General features: G+C 34.2%; 1 protein-coding gene across 1 annotated transcript in view; it reads left to right on the forward strand.

Moving 5' to 3' along the window:
• The window catches only part of LOC133178171 (uncharacterized), a 78885-nt gene extending 65934 nt beyond the window's left edge, over positions 1 to 12951 (forward strand). The window contains exons 38-52 of the mRNA XM_061312918.1: positions 177 to 354; positions 1064 to 1248; positions 1449 to 2134; positions 2304 to 3751; positions 4928 to 5193; positions 5466 to 8615; positions 8693 to 8998; positions 9261 to 9389; positions 9520 to 9664; positions 9813 to 9976; positions 10239 to 10324; positions 10422 to 11512; positions 11614 to 11661; positions 11759 to 11779; positions 12424 to 12951. Of these exons, the coding sequence (XP_061168902.1) occupies positions 177 to 354; positions 1064 to 1248; positions 1449 to 2134; positions 2304 to 3751; positions 4928 to 5193; positions 5466 to 8615; positions 8693 to 8998; positions 9261 to 9389; positions 9520 to 9664; positions 9813 to 9976; positions 10239 to 10324; positions 10422 to 11512; positions 11614 to 11661; positions 11759 to 11779; positions 12424 to 12763 (8243 nt within the window). The 3' untranslated portion in view covers positions 12764 to 12951. The remainder of the gene's footprint in view (positions 1 to 176; positions 355 to 1063; positions 1249 to 1448; positions 2135 to 2303; positions 3752 to 4927; positions 5194 to 5465; positions 8616 to 8692; positions 8999 to 9260; positions 9390 to 9519; positions 9665 to 9812; positions 9977 to 10238; positions 10325 to 10421; positions 11513 to 11613; positions 11662 to 11758; positions 11780 to 12423) is intronic.
• Positions 12952 to 14471: the final 1520 nt, after the last annotated feature.

Below are 14471 nucleotides of genomic sequence, written 5' to 3' on the forward strand. Positions count from 1 at the left end.
GTTTTATTTCTTTTGATATCTATTTACTCGCACGTAAAGACGAGGTTAGACGAACGAAATTATCGCAACATACCTTTTCTAAAATATGATTGATAAAAGTTTTGGTTCGTTAATGCTTCTTATATCATTTCGCTGTAAGTTTGCTTCACAAAATGATCAGAAATATTTTCTTCCAGTGGGGTTGTTTAAAGCTGGCAGTGGTCCTGAGCCCATTTTGATTGACAGATCACCTCCTGTGGCAGGAAGAGTACTGGATGGTCATATCTTACATCATGATTTGACATATCAATCAAGTGATAAGCAGATTTGTGCCCAGTGGACAGGTTTTTACGACCCCGAGTCAGGGATTAACCAGTTAGTGTTCCATGTATTGTGTTTGAGTTTTTTAATTATCTCCTCATGTTATCGATTTCATCAATCGATTTTCCACTTTGATACTTCTAACTAATCTTTTTTTTTCATTCATTGATAAAAAAAACAAGATTATGTGATATCTATGTCCAAATTCCCTACCTGTAATAATACAAAAGAGTCTGATTGAATCGATTTTTTCCCAATTAATACGTTTTTAACTCATTTTTTTAAACATTTAAACCTTAATTGACAATGTTTTAATTATGATATATGCCAATACTATTCTATATAAAAGCTTTTCAAACTGTTTAAGAGACCGTCGCAGTAGTCTAGTGTCCTTGAAAGGTCCCTGTCACACAAGGCATTTGTTCGATAAAGAAGCCTCACTGCTGAATGGCCCTGAGTGCCGAGGAAAGGTCATAATTTGAAGACTTTCAGCGGTATTTTGGGACATTTCATATGAGTGAAAAATTCTGGCAAAGGACGTAATAGAGACAATCAATCAATCAGATTGTTTGAGATTCATAATAAGGATTGTATTCGCCATACATTCATTGAAGAATTATTAAACAATTATTGAATTTAGGAGATAAAAGCGACGTATTAGATTTTACAGATGAAAAATTCCTCGAGCTGGAAAGGTATTGAGCTCTTAAGATATGATGTTGAATGTCAAAATTCAACTTGCTCTTGTTTTTTTTAAATTTAGTTTCCGATGGGGGATAGGAACTTTTCCTGGAAAAGACGATATAATGAATTTTCGTAATTTTTCACACAACACGAGGCATTCCTGTGTTGAGATTGCCCTTCAGCACAATACACAGTACTATTCCACTGTCATTGTCTACAATGCTGCCTTGAATTCCAAAGATTCTAATGGTACATCCAATGGAGGTAATATATATTTGGCAAGTTGAAAATAAAAACCTTACCTTTCAATGTTTATATATATTGGAAACGTACTATAATTATTTTAGCGGAAATAATAATTTTTTGCCTTTTGTGATACTTAATGTACTCGCTATACGTATAGAAGTACTTGTCGTTTTCAAGACTAAAATGCGCTTATATACCATTTATTTCCTGGTATTTAGTGTTAGTTGACACAACACCACCACTTTCGAGTTATGCAGTAGATGGTCCTGATTTGTCTGAGGACATATCATTCTCATCAGAGACAGCTACCAAAATTGTCACATGGGATAATTTTACTGATCCAGAGTCTGGAGTAGAAAAGTACACCGTAACTGTCTACATAAACGATGCGAAGATTAAAACATTCGACGCTTCAATAAAGACAACTTTCGAAGATCATTCAATCAGCATGGATCACAAAGATAAAGTTCATTTCCAGGTTGACAGTTTCAACAAAGCGGGACTTTCGGAGAATGTTCTTACAGATGGATTTATTGTTGACCACACGCCTCCAAATTTGATATTCATCCTAGACAATATTCACCAAAGAAGATATCAGACTTATGATAACTTTCTGAATTTGAGATGGCAATTTGAAGATGAGGAGTCGGGGATTAAAGAATATCGTTATGCAGTTTTGGAATCCTTGCATGGAATGAAGAAACGTTTTTGGCCAAAGACAGAGATGTATGTGACAGTTTTTCCCAATTCCAGCATTGGTACAACTGCTATAGATTTAGATAAACATCTTTTAACAGGTGCTACCTATTCTGTTCATGTGGCAGCCATAAATGTAGCACATCTCTCTACAGAACACGAATCAGAAGGCGTAACCATAGATCCAACTCCTCCAATCATGTCAAAGGTGAAATTTATTTTTATATGTATATTTATAACTGGTATTTGATGCTTTATAAATATGGTTATAAATACTTTGCCTAATGGAGAGGTTATCCAGCATTAGTGTTTGTTAATTTTACCTTGTTTAGTCAATTTATCAATCTTGCAGTGTGTTCTGAAAATTTTGTTTTAAGGTACACATAGGGTTGTTGGATGAGGAAGAAGAAGTTGAGGATGGATATGTGCAGCATGCTAATTTACATTCTATTAGAGTAAGCTGGATTGGTGATGATCCAGAGAGTCACATACAAAAATTTTATGTTGCCATAGGAACAAGTCAAGGAGACGTAAGCGCAACTAATGGATATATTGATATGAAAACAGAAACATCTGCAGATATCAAAGCCTCTCTTTTAACTTTTTATGAATCTGGTGAAATATACTATGTCGTTGTCAAAGCTGAAAATGGTGCCGGTATTCTATCATTGCCACTATATTCAAGGCCAATAAAGATTTTGAAGGAAAATGTGCCAGGGGTTATTTATGATGGCCGAGAGCCTTTCAGTGATGAAGATAATACAAACGACAGATTCAGTATTGCTATGCATTTCCAAGGGTTTTCAAGTGAGTTATGTAATATTGTTAAGTATGAATGGGCGATCGGATCAAAACCTTATTATTCTGATATAAATGAATATACAGAATATGGCATTGTTCACAATGAAACCCATGGCAAAGCACAAACCCATGTGCAATTGAACGAAAATCAAGCATATCATATCACAGTCAGAGCAAAGACGGGACATAACTGTCACGAAGAATTCATTGTGTCAACATCAGATGGAATTACCACTGACTTTAGCCCTCCCAAAATCTCAAATATAGTACCAGTAAACACCGAAAATAACTTTTTTGATTCAGTGTCTCAGTGCTTCTTTCAGTCGTACGTCGATTCTTTCGAATACAAATGGAATGTTACTGATCAGTCCGAATTACAATTTGAAAATTATTCAGTTGGGTCGTTGCCACTAACAAACAATGTCATGTCTTCATCTGTACCTATAGAGTCGAAAATTCCACCAGGTGTTCTTTCACCACAGGCTGGTGTAACATACTTTGTGAATGTCTTTGCGAAGGATAACGTTGGATTTTCAACTTCCTCAACTTCACTGCCAATTATTGCAGATATTTCACCACCGACAATTAATGTTTTCACATGCACAAATACGATATCAATTAAAAAATCTTCTATTGAATGCTCATGGACAATTATGGAGATAGAAAGTAAAGTAAAACAAATATCTTTCCGTGTTGGGTCCCAAGAACTTCTGGAAGATCTGATTCAAAACGTCACTCTTCCTACGTATCAAAGCAAGTGGACTGTTGATGTGAAGAGTTTTTCAAACTTTGAGAGTCTTTCTTATATTTATGTCTCTCTTTCTGTTTCAAACGTGATTGATCTCTCTCTAACAAAATCTTTGAAAATTGAAATCGACTCCACAGCACCAATTATAGAAAACGTACAATTCGTCACGTGGACAAACCCTATTAAGGAAAGTGTAAAGCAAATTTGTCAGCTGCCATGGTCTTTTGTAGATGTCAAAGTGTCTGTTATAGAGGACAAAGAATCCGAAATAGAAAGGTAAACAAATGGTTGAGCTTTTATTAATAACATTAAGTTTATACTATATAATGTTAAGATAATGGTATAACCTGGTACAATGAAACTTCTCAACACCCCACCCCCTTCCCCTGAAAACCGGTTCTCCCTAAATATAGGCCAATTTTTAAAGTCCTGTCAGAAATCTTAACATTCTTTTAAATATAAATTCTCATAAAACAGACAACCCTGAAAACTAGACACATTGGCCATTGCTGTCAAGGGATAAATAATTACCTGACCGGTCTAAAAGATGAATCTAAATGTGTACACATAATTTAGCTTCATAAATTAATTCAATTTGGTATCAAATGCCTTATGAAAAACCGTATGTATGCTTAATTATTGAATCATACTTTTAATGGATATAAGCGGCCTTAAACATGAAGTTTAAATAAACAGATAGGAACCGAAAAAAATAACACTGTGTATCAAAATACATCTTTCAGGATTTAAAGAACTTAAATTTTCCTCATAATTTTTTTTATCATTAATTTGCACAACATTTAAACAAAATTCTGAACGATGAAAGCGATTTACATCTATGGTGTTTAGGCAAAGGGATGAAGCGCTACTCTTCGTTTCTCTTTTCTTCTTATTTTGGAATTTAAAAAAAAATGAACAGTAAGTGTTGGAATTATCCCTTATAACACAATAATTGAGGTGAATTTCTTACATTATGTATAAATTAGGTACAAGCCGATAATTAAATGTCGATTGATCTTTATAAAATACGCCGATTATATATCACTAGAATAAGTGAACAGTGCCTGCACTGTGCATCTACCCTATGCAAGATACTGATACGGCTTGTATTTTTATTTTCAAAGTTTAACTAATCAACAAAATTTTTTGCTTGAAAATTGGTTTTGATACACCGTCGTAGATGTTTGTGTGCATTGTTTATTACAAAATAAGCTAAAATTCAACATAAATACTACTAGTATGCCAAATTCATCATCAAGCATATCTGAAACATACCATCATTACATAATGAATTCTCAGAAAACCGACCACCCCTCTTATCCGGTATTTTTTGTCAGTGTGCAAGACTGCCGGTTTAGATAAGTTTTCCTTTGAAACGTTTGAAACAGATATCTATACCACCCTTCTAGATAGACCTTTTTGAAAAGGATGATCCTTTTATCTTGATTTTAGGACTGAAATCTGTCTAGGAAGCGAGCCAGCAACAGAAAATATCAAGGCGTATCAAGACATGGAAAACAATTATATGACTATCGATAACATTTACGTCTCGTCTGGAACAAAGTTATACGCCACTGTAAGGGCATTCAACAAAGTTGGACTCTACAGTGTCTTGACTTCGGAACCCATAATAGTCAGCCCAGATCCCAGAATTGATGTTGTTGACGGAAAAGGGGACAGAGATGCTGATTTCCAAGCAAGTTTAAATGTAATTCAAGGTACGATTATGATTAATAAAACATATATATATATATATATATATATATATATATATATATATATATATATATATATATATATATATATATATATATACTTTCAATTTGTGGAAGTTGACGTTTCTATATGATTTATGAAACAAACAAAGATGATTTCGAATTGAAATTGTGCTTTTATTTTCTTTAAGAATCTGTTATTTATGGCTTTAAAATACATTGGTTTCCATTATTAATTTGACAAAAACGGATGCTCATATTTTTTTTCGTAACAGGGTCTTATAGGTACTCTGATAATTGTCCGGTCATAAAGGCTGAATGGATGGTAGAAGATCTTACGGGAAAAGTCATCCAAAACTACACCGCTGTACCTGGAAATGGGTTTTTCTTCTACAACGACCAACTAACTTTGCAAAATAATTACCTGTACTTCGTTAAAGTAGTAATAACTGACGCTCTAAATCGCACTAAAGAGGGAAAATCGGATGGTATTACTGTTACAATTCAGCCGCCTGTTTCTGGGATCGTTAGAGATGGACTTGGTTCAGAGGACATCAAATACCAGGAATCTCTTACGGAACTTTCGGCAAACTGGGATGTTTTTGGTAATGAAGCTTCTGGAGATCCTACACAGAAAATTGATCATTACGAAGTTTCTATCGGAGATGATACAAGAGACCATATTACACGAACTAACATACACTACTTTACAAATGTCGACTTACATACAAGCTACACATTTTTGGGTTTAAACCTAACATCGAAAACTGTACGATATTATATCACGGTTAGAGGTTATAGTATAACTGGTGCCTTCGAAGAAAGCTATTCAAATGGCGTAAAAGTTGGATATCGACTAGATATAATACCAGGAATGATAGAAGCAAAAGGGATACAATCGAGTACCAGTGAAATGACAGTTTCATGGAGTGGATTCTACTCTGATGTTGGTATCAAGGGATATTACGTAGCTCTATCTAATACACCAGTAATAAAAAGCAATAAAACATACCAATGTTCCGATATTCAAATATTTTCTTCTCGGTTTGACATAATGTCACCAAAGATAATAGGACTGGATACCATTCAAACTCTTAGAAACCTGTCTCTAAGGCATGGAATGTCTTATTATGTAAGTGTAATTGCTAGTGATGAAATCGGAAAATGTTCCTCGTCAGAGAGTTTGCCTATTCTTGTTGATACTACTGCACCAATTCTAAGTAATGTGACCTTCATGGTAAATGGTTGGAATGTAACCGGAAGAGAAAAGTTTTTCGTGACAAATCCGAATAGAATAGACATTAATCTTCTTAATTTAAACGACCCTGAGAGTGGAATAAATACAGTTACTTTTCGTTTAAATCAATATTTGGATTGTCCCGCTTCGCAGACTAGATCTTCTTATGTGGTGAAAGAAATACGCGCCAAAAACGATACAAAAGTGAGCATGGCAAGTTTGAATTTAGAATCCAAGCAGTATTATTACATTGATATAACAGCAAGTAACAACGCTGGTCTGGAATCGCAATTGGTATGCCCAGTAATGCTACTCGATACTGGCTCACCATATGTAGGATCGGCTATTGTTGGAAATAAATGGGGAGAGAAGACATTTTATCAATCTTCGACATCAAGAATCACAGCCTGGACTGCAATTGCAAGAACAGAAGATGCATACGAATGTGATAATACACAAACCCTCTTCCCCTCTGAAAAAGACTTTACATGGTCCCCTTTCTCAGGAGATTTCTCAACAGAAAATGTCATAAATGAAAAAAATCGATTGATTTTGAAAATTGGATATAATATTCCCCTGACAAAAGTACTGAAAAGTGGAATTTCAGGCTGGATAGGAACATTGCGGGAAGGAATATATTCAAGTATATTATCGGCGGCAAAGGGGAAAAAAATATCCACTTCATTGACAATTTCATGCTCAAAGGAAAATCCTAATTTTCCACGCGATTTTACACGACCACAATCTAGTAACTTTGACAGAGTCAGCTTCAATTTTTCTGAAACAGGATATGAAAATTTGAACGATTCGTATCCCATCAGCTCTACCGAAAATCCGACATCAACAATGCAAAGGGCTAGGTCCTCTGTTGATTTCATGGTTAATGTGACCAGACCTTCCTACAAAACGATTAATACGGACGTGTCCCATGGATTTGGTTTTCAAGTATTAGGTGATCAGCAAGAAGGAAGCAAGCTATGGGATTGTTTGTTTTGGGCAAAAGATAATAATGAAGAGTTTCATAGATGGGCCCAGGTAGAGAATGACCCATTTGAAAAAGAACAGACATATGGTGTTCACACTAAGAAAAGGGTTTCTGAAAACAAAATAGTGTGGGACTTAGTGTTCTTAATTAATGGAGAAGTTAAGGCCAATATTTATGGACTATCTTTTGAAACTACCGACTTAAACATTTTCATCCAAACTTGGAATTTCGAAGACTACGAAGAACCAATTACTGATCCAATTCATCCGTATCGGTCTCAGGCTGTACTATCAAAACTAAAAATACCTACTAATGCTACAATTGATTGCTTAAATGGAAAAGGTTTTTATGATGGTGAAAGTGGAATAGCAGAAATATGGACGGGAATTTCTGACAACGTAGATAATTCTGGAAATGTCAGGAAAATGCAATTATATAAAAAGATGTGTACACCGTGCTTATTCGAATGCAATTTCAGTTGTGATGTAAACTGTTCTCTTTCTGACAAAAGTCTGTCAGAATTTGATATTATTCCTCTCACTTTAGACAATCTAGATCTGAAGACAACAATCGTTTCTAATGATGGCTTAAACGCAAGTGCAAAGACAGAAATCGTCAACATGACCGAATATTATGTTAACGTAAAGATGGTTAATTTTGCTGGACAGACAGTTTCCACAATTACAAATCCAGTCATTATCGACGAAACACCACCTGTTTGTGAATATATTCGCTGTTTGGACCCTGACGTAACTGGAATGGATGCACCGACAAACAAATTGGGATCTAATAAGACCATTGGAGCCTACTGGTTGTGTGAAGATAATATAAGTGGAATTAAAAAAGCCTATGTTAAGGTGGGAACCAAAAAAACTAATAAAGAGTATACAGAAGACGGAGACATGGTTTCGGGAAAAGATGTAGGCGCAGTTTCTAAAATCAAATTATCTTTGGATGATAACGTTTACTTTGAAGACAAGAAAACGTATTTTTTCAACCTCATAATCTTTAATGAGGCCGGACTTTCCACAGTTTATAGTTGCAATGTATCGACAATTCTTACTCCACCAGACGTTTCGGATGTAGATTCGAAAATTTTGCTTTCATCTGAGAGAGATCAAGCGACAGGTACAGTTTTTGCAGACTCTTTGGATAGAATAGGGATTAGCTGGAACAACAGAGGAAATGATACCGAATACTACAGTAAGTTTACTTCAAATGAGTAAAATAAATGTGGATCCCATTAAGATAACATTACATGATATTTCTCTATCTTGAAGAGTGGCAAGCGGGAACATATGAAGGAGGAGGAGATATTATACCACCAACTGTAATAGGTCTTACAAAAGAAGGGTCAGCAGAAGTTGTAAGCGGTGAACTGTGGTTGAACGGCAAAGAAACTGGTAAATCCATAGCATCTCTCAACCCCGGAACTTGGAAAAACTTAACTAAATCAGAAATAATGGAAACGGAAAGTGACTTCCTCTTCCGGATGGAACCTGGACGATGCATATTTCTTTCTCTTATTGCTGTTGGATATTCCAACTTAGAGGCAAATATTTCATCACAGCGAATATGTTTTAAACGTGCGTCCATCTACATTAATCGCCTAATTATAATTAAATTAATTGTTGACATTCTTAATATCTCGGACTCTTATACATAGCAAAACATTATTGCAAGAATTTTACACTTCATATTGGAACTGCATTTAACAATGAGTGGTATACATTGATTAACACTGGTATAAACATAAAGTATATTTACTTAAAAATGCTTTAAATTATATTCAATGAAACTGCAATTTATATAATATCAAAATAAAACGATCAAATTTCTAATATCCAGGAAAGGACAACGACCTATTTTTAAGTAATCAACATGATAATATAACAACAGTTGCATGGCTCCCTAAAAACAGAGTAGAGAAAGTCGAGCGCATAAATGGAAAGGAAGAAATTGTTATAATTATAACAGGTACTTATTCCTCTAAAAACATGAAATAAGTTATATGAAGTTTGCATTGAGCAATCTGAATTTACTTCAATGTTATCCATTTATTTTATTCATAGAATTGTTGTGTGGAATTTATTTAATTATCATTCAGGTCAAATAAGTGGCGTTTCCATTGGTTCCTTATCCAAATCTGATCTGCAGGCAGAGTATGGAACAGCATCATCCTTTGAGTTCATGTCTTATCTTATCAATCCAAATACCACAAATTGGCCATCAACACGTGAAATTCGAAATAGGTAATGGATATTTGGAAATAAAACTGTCCCAGCGACAAGTAAGAAGGAAATTATACAGAAAAACATTGAAAAAGATTGCATGTTTCAAAATTATCAATTCCATTTTTCTCCAGAAACCATACATATACATGCTTTATTTATTTTGTAGGATTATAAGACCTCTTGCAGTCAACTTTTTCATTGCACCCACCCCCACCATAGATATGGAATTTATCGATGTTCACATCAGAATAAATTTGAATGACTTCGATAATTTTACAGTTCCTGCTCTCCTAACCTGGGATACATACACGTTCAACTCCGAAACGAGAAGTATAGAAATACATGTACCTTTGTAGTTCAAATTTCATAATACATGTGCATTTGAATCAAGGGAGATTATTTTATTTTGTCACAGAGTTGTATATATAGAATATTTCATAATAAAATTATTGGTGTGTATTAATGAGCTGTAGACAAAAAAAAACCCAAACCCATAAGCTTCTAGCATTTTTCTTTCTTCTTTAGAAAAGTTTAAAATCTGGAACCGTATTATAACAATTATTACTGACATTTTTATTATCATTTCCGACAGCATACGGTATATGGCGACACGTGGGGGAAAACTGTGGAGGAGATATAAAAAATCCAACTATAGAAAGAGATATTTATAAAACAAAGGTAACATTTTCTCCAGAAAATATCAAATATGTAAATCAGTCTAACATTACACAAACGATAGTCTCACTGGTCTTCATATTACTATTGCTTGTTACAGATATGCCAAGGAACATTTCATATGTTAACAAGACGTAAAAGATCTGCTGCAGTAACAGTTACAAACCCTTACCAATTTACATTAACAGTCATGAATGTGTCCTTCTATAATTCACCACCAGAAGTCGATATTGACACTATTGTGACAATGGAAGATACGCCAATAATCGATTTCCAAATACCTTACCACGATGATGAAATGGATTCTGTTCAATTTTATCTTCTTCAAAATTCTGATATTGGATTTGCAAACCTGACCATGAATGGTAGGTTGACCTATTACCCTAAAACAGATTTCTTTGGCAAGGATAGCATTAGGATGACATTAACAGACAATGCTAAATATCCAGCAACTGTCGAGAAAATAATTTGGATTGAAGTCAATGAAATAAATGACATGCCGATGTTCGCTTTCCATAATAATGATTCTTCATATGACGTTATGGAGAATAAAAGTTTAACCCTAATTTTCGAAGGCAATTCAACATCCCATCACCTGTTCAACTTTGGTTTCGCAGATGTTGATGACAATGAAACTCTTTCTTTCATATCAACCCTCACTAACACCAAGGATGTCAATATAACTATAACGCGCACCGATAATGCATGGTTTCTAAATGACAGATTCGGTGAGAAGGATATGAGGTCACTTCAAGAATATGAAGCAGACATGGTTATCAATAAAAATTTCCACGGTGACTTCTATTACTACATTCTTGGTTTTGATAGTCACAGGTATTATACCGAGCGTTTGGAAACTCATATTTTCATCCTTTGGTCTCCTTGTGTCTATGGTTTTTGTTCCCCTAAATTCAACACCTCTCCATCTTGCCAAGACATTTCCAGAGCTGATTCTTTTGATTTTTATAAATGCACATGTCATCCTGGATACACGGGTATATGGTGTGAAAACGAAATTAACGAATGTCAGCAACAACCTTGTGGTGATCTTTTCAACTGTGAAGACAAAGTCAATAGTTATGAATGTGTTCTCAAACCAGAGGTAGCTTGTTTGATAGTTGCTGCAATACTGTTCATAATTCTAGTTGTCATCTTGTATCGAATCTTCAGGTGCAAAACAAAATCATATAGGTAATTGTTTAAATTTCACATTCTGTCTTGATTAACATATTTGATAATTTCTTGTCATGTTAAATTGTTTTAACTAATACATGTATATATGTTTTCTTAAGGGTAACAACTCCTTTGCCACCGGATCAAGATGAATCATTTGATGACTTGTAAGTACATGTACTTTTTTCTAGAAATTTTCATTAAATGCTTCAGTAACTTTTTTTATCATGTATTGAACCATTCCAAATTTCCTTTTCTTTTCAGTGACAACAACACTGTTAGTTTGTGAGTATCTATTATTCTGTAATCCAAATGATATTAAACGTTTTGTGTCATATTGTCTGAAATTTGACATCTATTCATACACAATGGAGCCCCATTAATCTGGATTCCATCGTCTGGATACTTCATTTTCAGGATGAACAATGGGGAACATAATTTATATTTATATTGACCAATGCTAAATTGTTCATTTCATTAATCCAGACGCTTCATTAATCCTAACAATTTGCTTTGAATTACAACTGTTCAGATTCACGAGGCTTCAGTGTATTTCAAAGCACAAGATTTTTGTGCTTAATCATAGTAATTGTTCAATTTCCTTTGATCTTTTCAATCTCGTACACATATTTTCAAATCGGATGTTGAAATACATGTATATGAGAATGTTAATAAGATATCACAATTTAAAGTAGAAAACTTATCAGTATAAACATCGTCACAGTGTATCTTGACAATGTGAGGCTTAATTTAAGAAAAAATAATAAATTTTCCAGATGAAATATGTTTTTGAAATTCTTTATGTTCTTGATTGTTCACGTATAATTTATGCCGACGAGCTTTCAGAAAAAAAAAACAATTAATATCCAAGACGATTGCTTCTCAGTTACATATACCTAATTATAATTTCTCAATCTCTTTTCTTGCAGAATTGAATACAAAAATTCCAAGGATGACGAACAATCAGACCCATTTAATTCAGTGAAAAATGATCTGGCAAAAATAAAGGACTCAAAGAAATCGCAGTCCAAATCTAACCCAAAGGAAACATTTTGCTTTCAGAATTCAGCTTATTTTGAACCTTCGACCCCAAAGTTAGAAATCCTAAGAAATATAACTTTCCGGGAAGCTGTTGGTTATGATAATGGAAGTCCTACCATTGAATCATGTCTGCATAAAAATGAAATTGAGGAAAGCCCCACAGGGCCCAAATCAGATGAAACACGCCTGCTGGAAACTGCTGAAAATGCTTCGATCAACAATGGATAGAGCAACGAAAGGCGCCAATCATATGATGCTGTAGGCAGTTCGAAGCCTACGGAAACTGTAAATAAAGACAACGCGCTGTTGAATGTTAATCGTTTGATTGTTAATATATTCTTTCTTTCATCATATGAAATTAATTCTCTCTGCACAACTTTCGAAGTGTGTTTAGATCAAAACAGTTTTACTTTGCTTCACTTGTTTCTTTTTTCTTTTTGTTTTCCTGAATTAAATCTTGCTTTAACCTTAACCGTTTTTCAAATTTTATTTATAATTTTTCATGTGAACCAGAAAGATAATAGAAATAAAGTCTATTGTTCAAATCAATAGACTAGATACTTTGGTCTTGCTTCTGTTCAAGTGAACCCATCTGAAAGCAACCTTTATCAGTATAATTATGTTTATTTAAAAAAAACGCTTTGCATTTTTTATCTAAAGAAACCCTCTGTTTAGCCATATCATTTAATTCAAGAAAATTTTTAATTCTCGTTTGTTATGAAAACACTTCTTGAGAACCTGAAACAATGTAGAGGCGAAACATCAAAAGCAGATCTAGATTCAGGATTTTGTTAAACATCTGGATCATGGAGAATATTGATCAGTTATAAATCATTTATAAAACATGATAAATCAGTCACTTTTAGGTCATTAAAGCTTTTCGAACACTGAATTTATATTTGCATGTAAATTTTTGTTGTCTGAGTAATTGACACCTTTTATTGAAACAAGTTCATCGAAGAAATAAGAGGCATGTGAGGTTTTACAATCGCACAAGGATAAGGCGTCACATTTTCTTTATATTTCCCTACCCATATGTCCCCTTATATTTCAAAATTTTCGTGTTTCTTTTTTATTTCGGGTGGAGGCGGGTTAAGGGTTGGGGTGTGGAGTGGGGTGTTACAAAAAAGAGGGGTAGATAAACATGTAATCTTTTCCTTCAAATAATAGTGACCATGACAAAGTAACTTTGAATCAAGTATGGCTACACAGCAATATACTATTAATTGATTATGACTTTATTATAATTCTTTATAATTTTAAAGATGATTATCGGACTTTTCCCGGAATTTACATTATGCTTAATACTGGTTCTACATGTATCTTTTATTTTATCTAGGAGGTACATGTGTGCATAGTATACACATTTACTTACATATCATTTGATAATTCCATCATTTTGTACTTATTGAATTCACAATTCTTATTTACTGTTTCAGATGACTGTGTTCATTGTTATTAAAGTCGATCCCTGAAACAAATAATCATTTTATTTATGAACACAGTCATCTACCAAGACGATCGACACTGAATTACTCCACAAGAGGACATGAGCAGTGAGGGATCTTTTTCGTGCCAGTACCTACTACGACACTGGACCTCGGTTTATACGGTCTCATCCGAAGGACCGGTCTCCACGCCCCACAGTGTGATTTGAACCCGCTACGTAAGGATCAACTCCTTACTCCGCGACTCTAGAGCGAATGCTCTAACCACTGCGCCACGCGGGCGACTTTAAATAAGGTGAAGAATCTGCCTACGTATGCATAAAAATAAAATAAAAAGTAAGTTTTCAACCTTACAACTAATTTCTGGATAACTTATTTTGTGGATTTTTTTCCTGATCGAGGGCGTCCATAACCAACGCACAGATGGGAACAAAGCAAAGATAAATTGGAAATAACCTTTTGTAAATAAATTTTTGATAGAGATGAAG

This window comes from Saccostrea echinata, unplaced genomic scaffold (genome assembly GCF_033153115.1).
Source record: "Saccostrea echinata isolate AGI-Se365-2 ecotype Australia unplaced genomic scaffold, CSIRO_AGI_Sech_v1 ptg000002l, whole genome shotgun sequence".
NCBI lineage: Eukaryota > Metazoa > Mollusca > Bivalvia > Ostreida > Ostreidae > Saccostrea > Saccostrea echinata.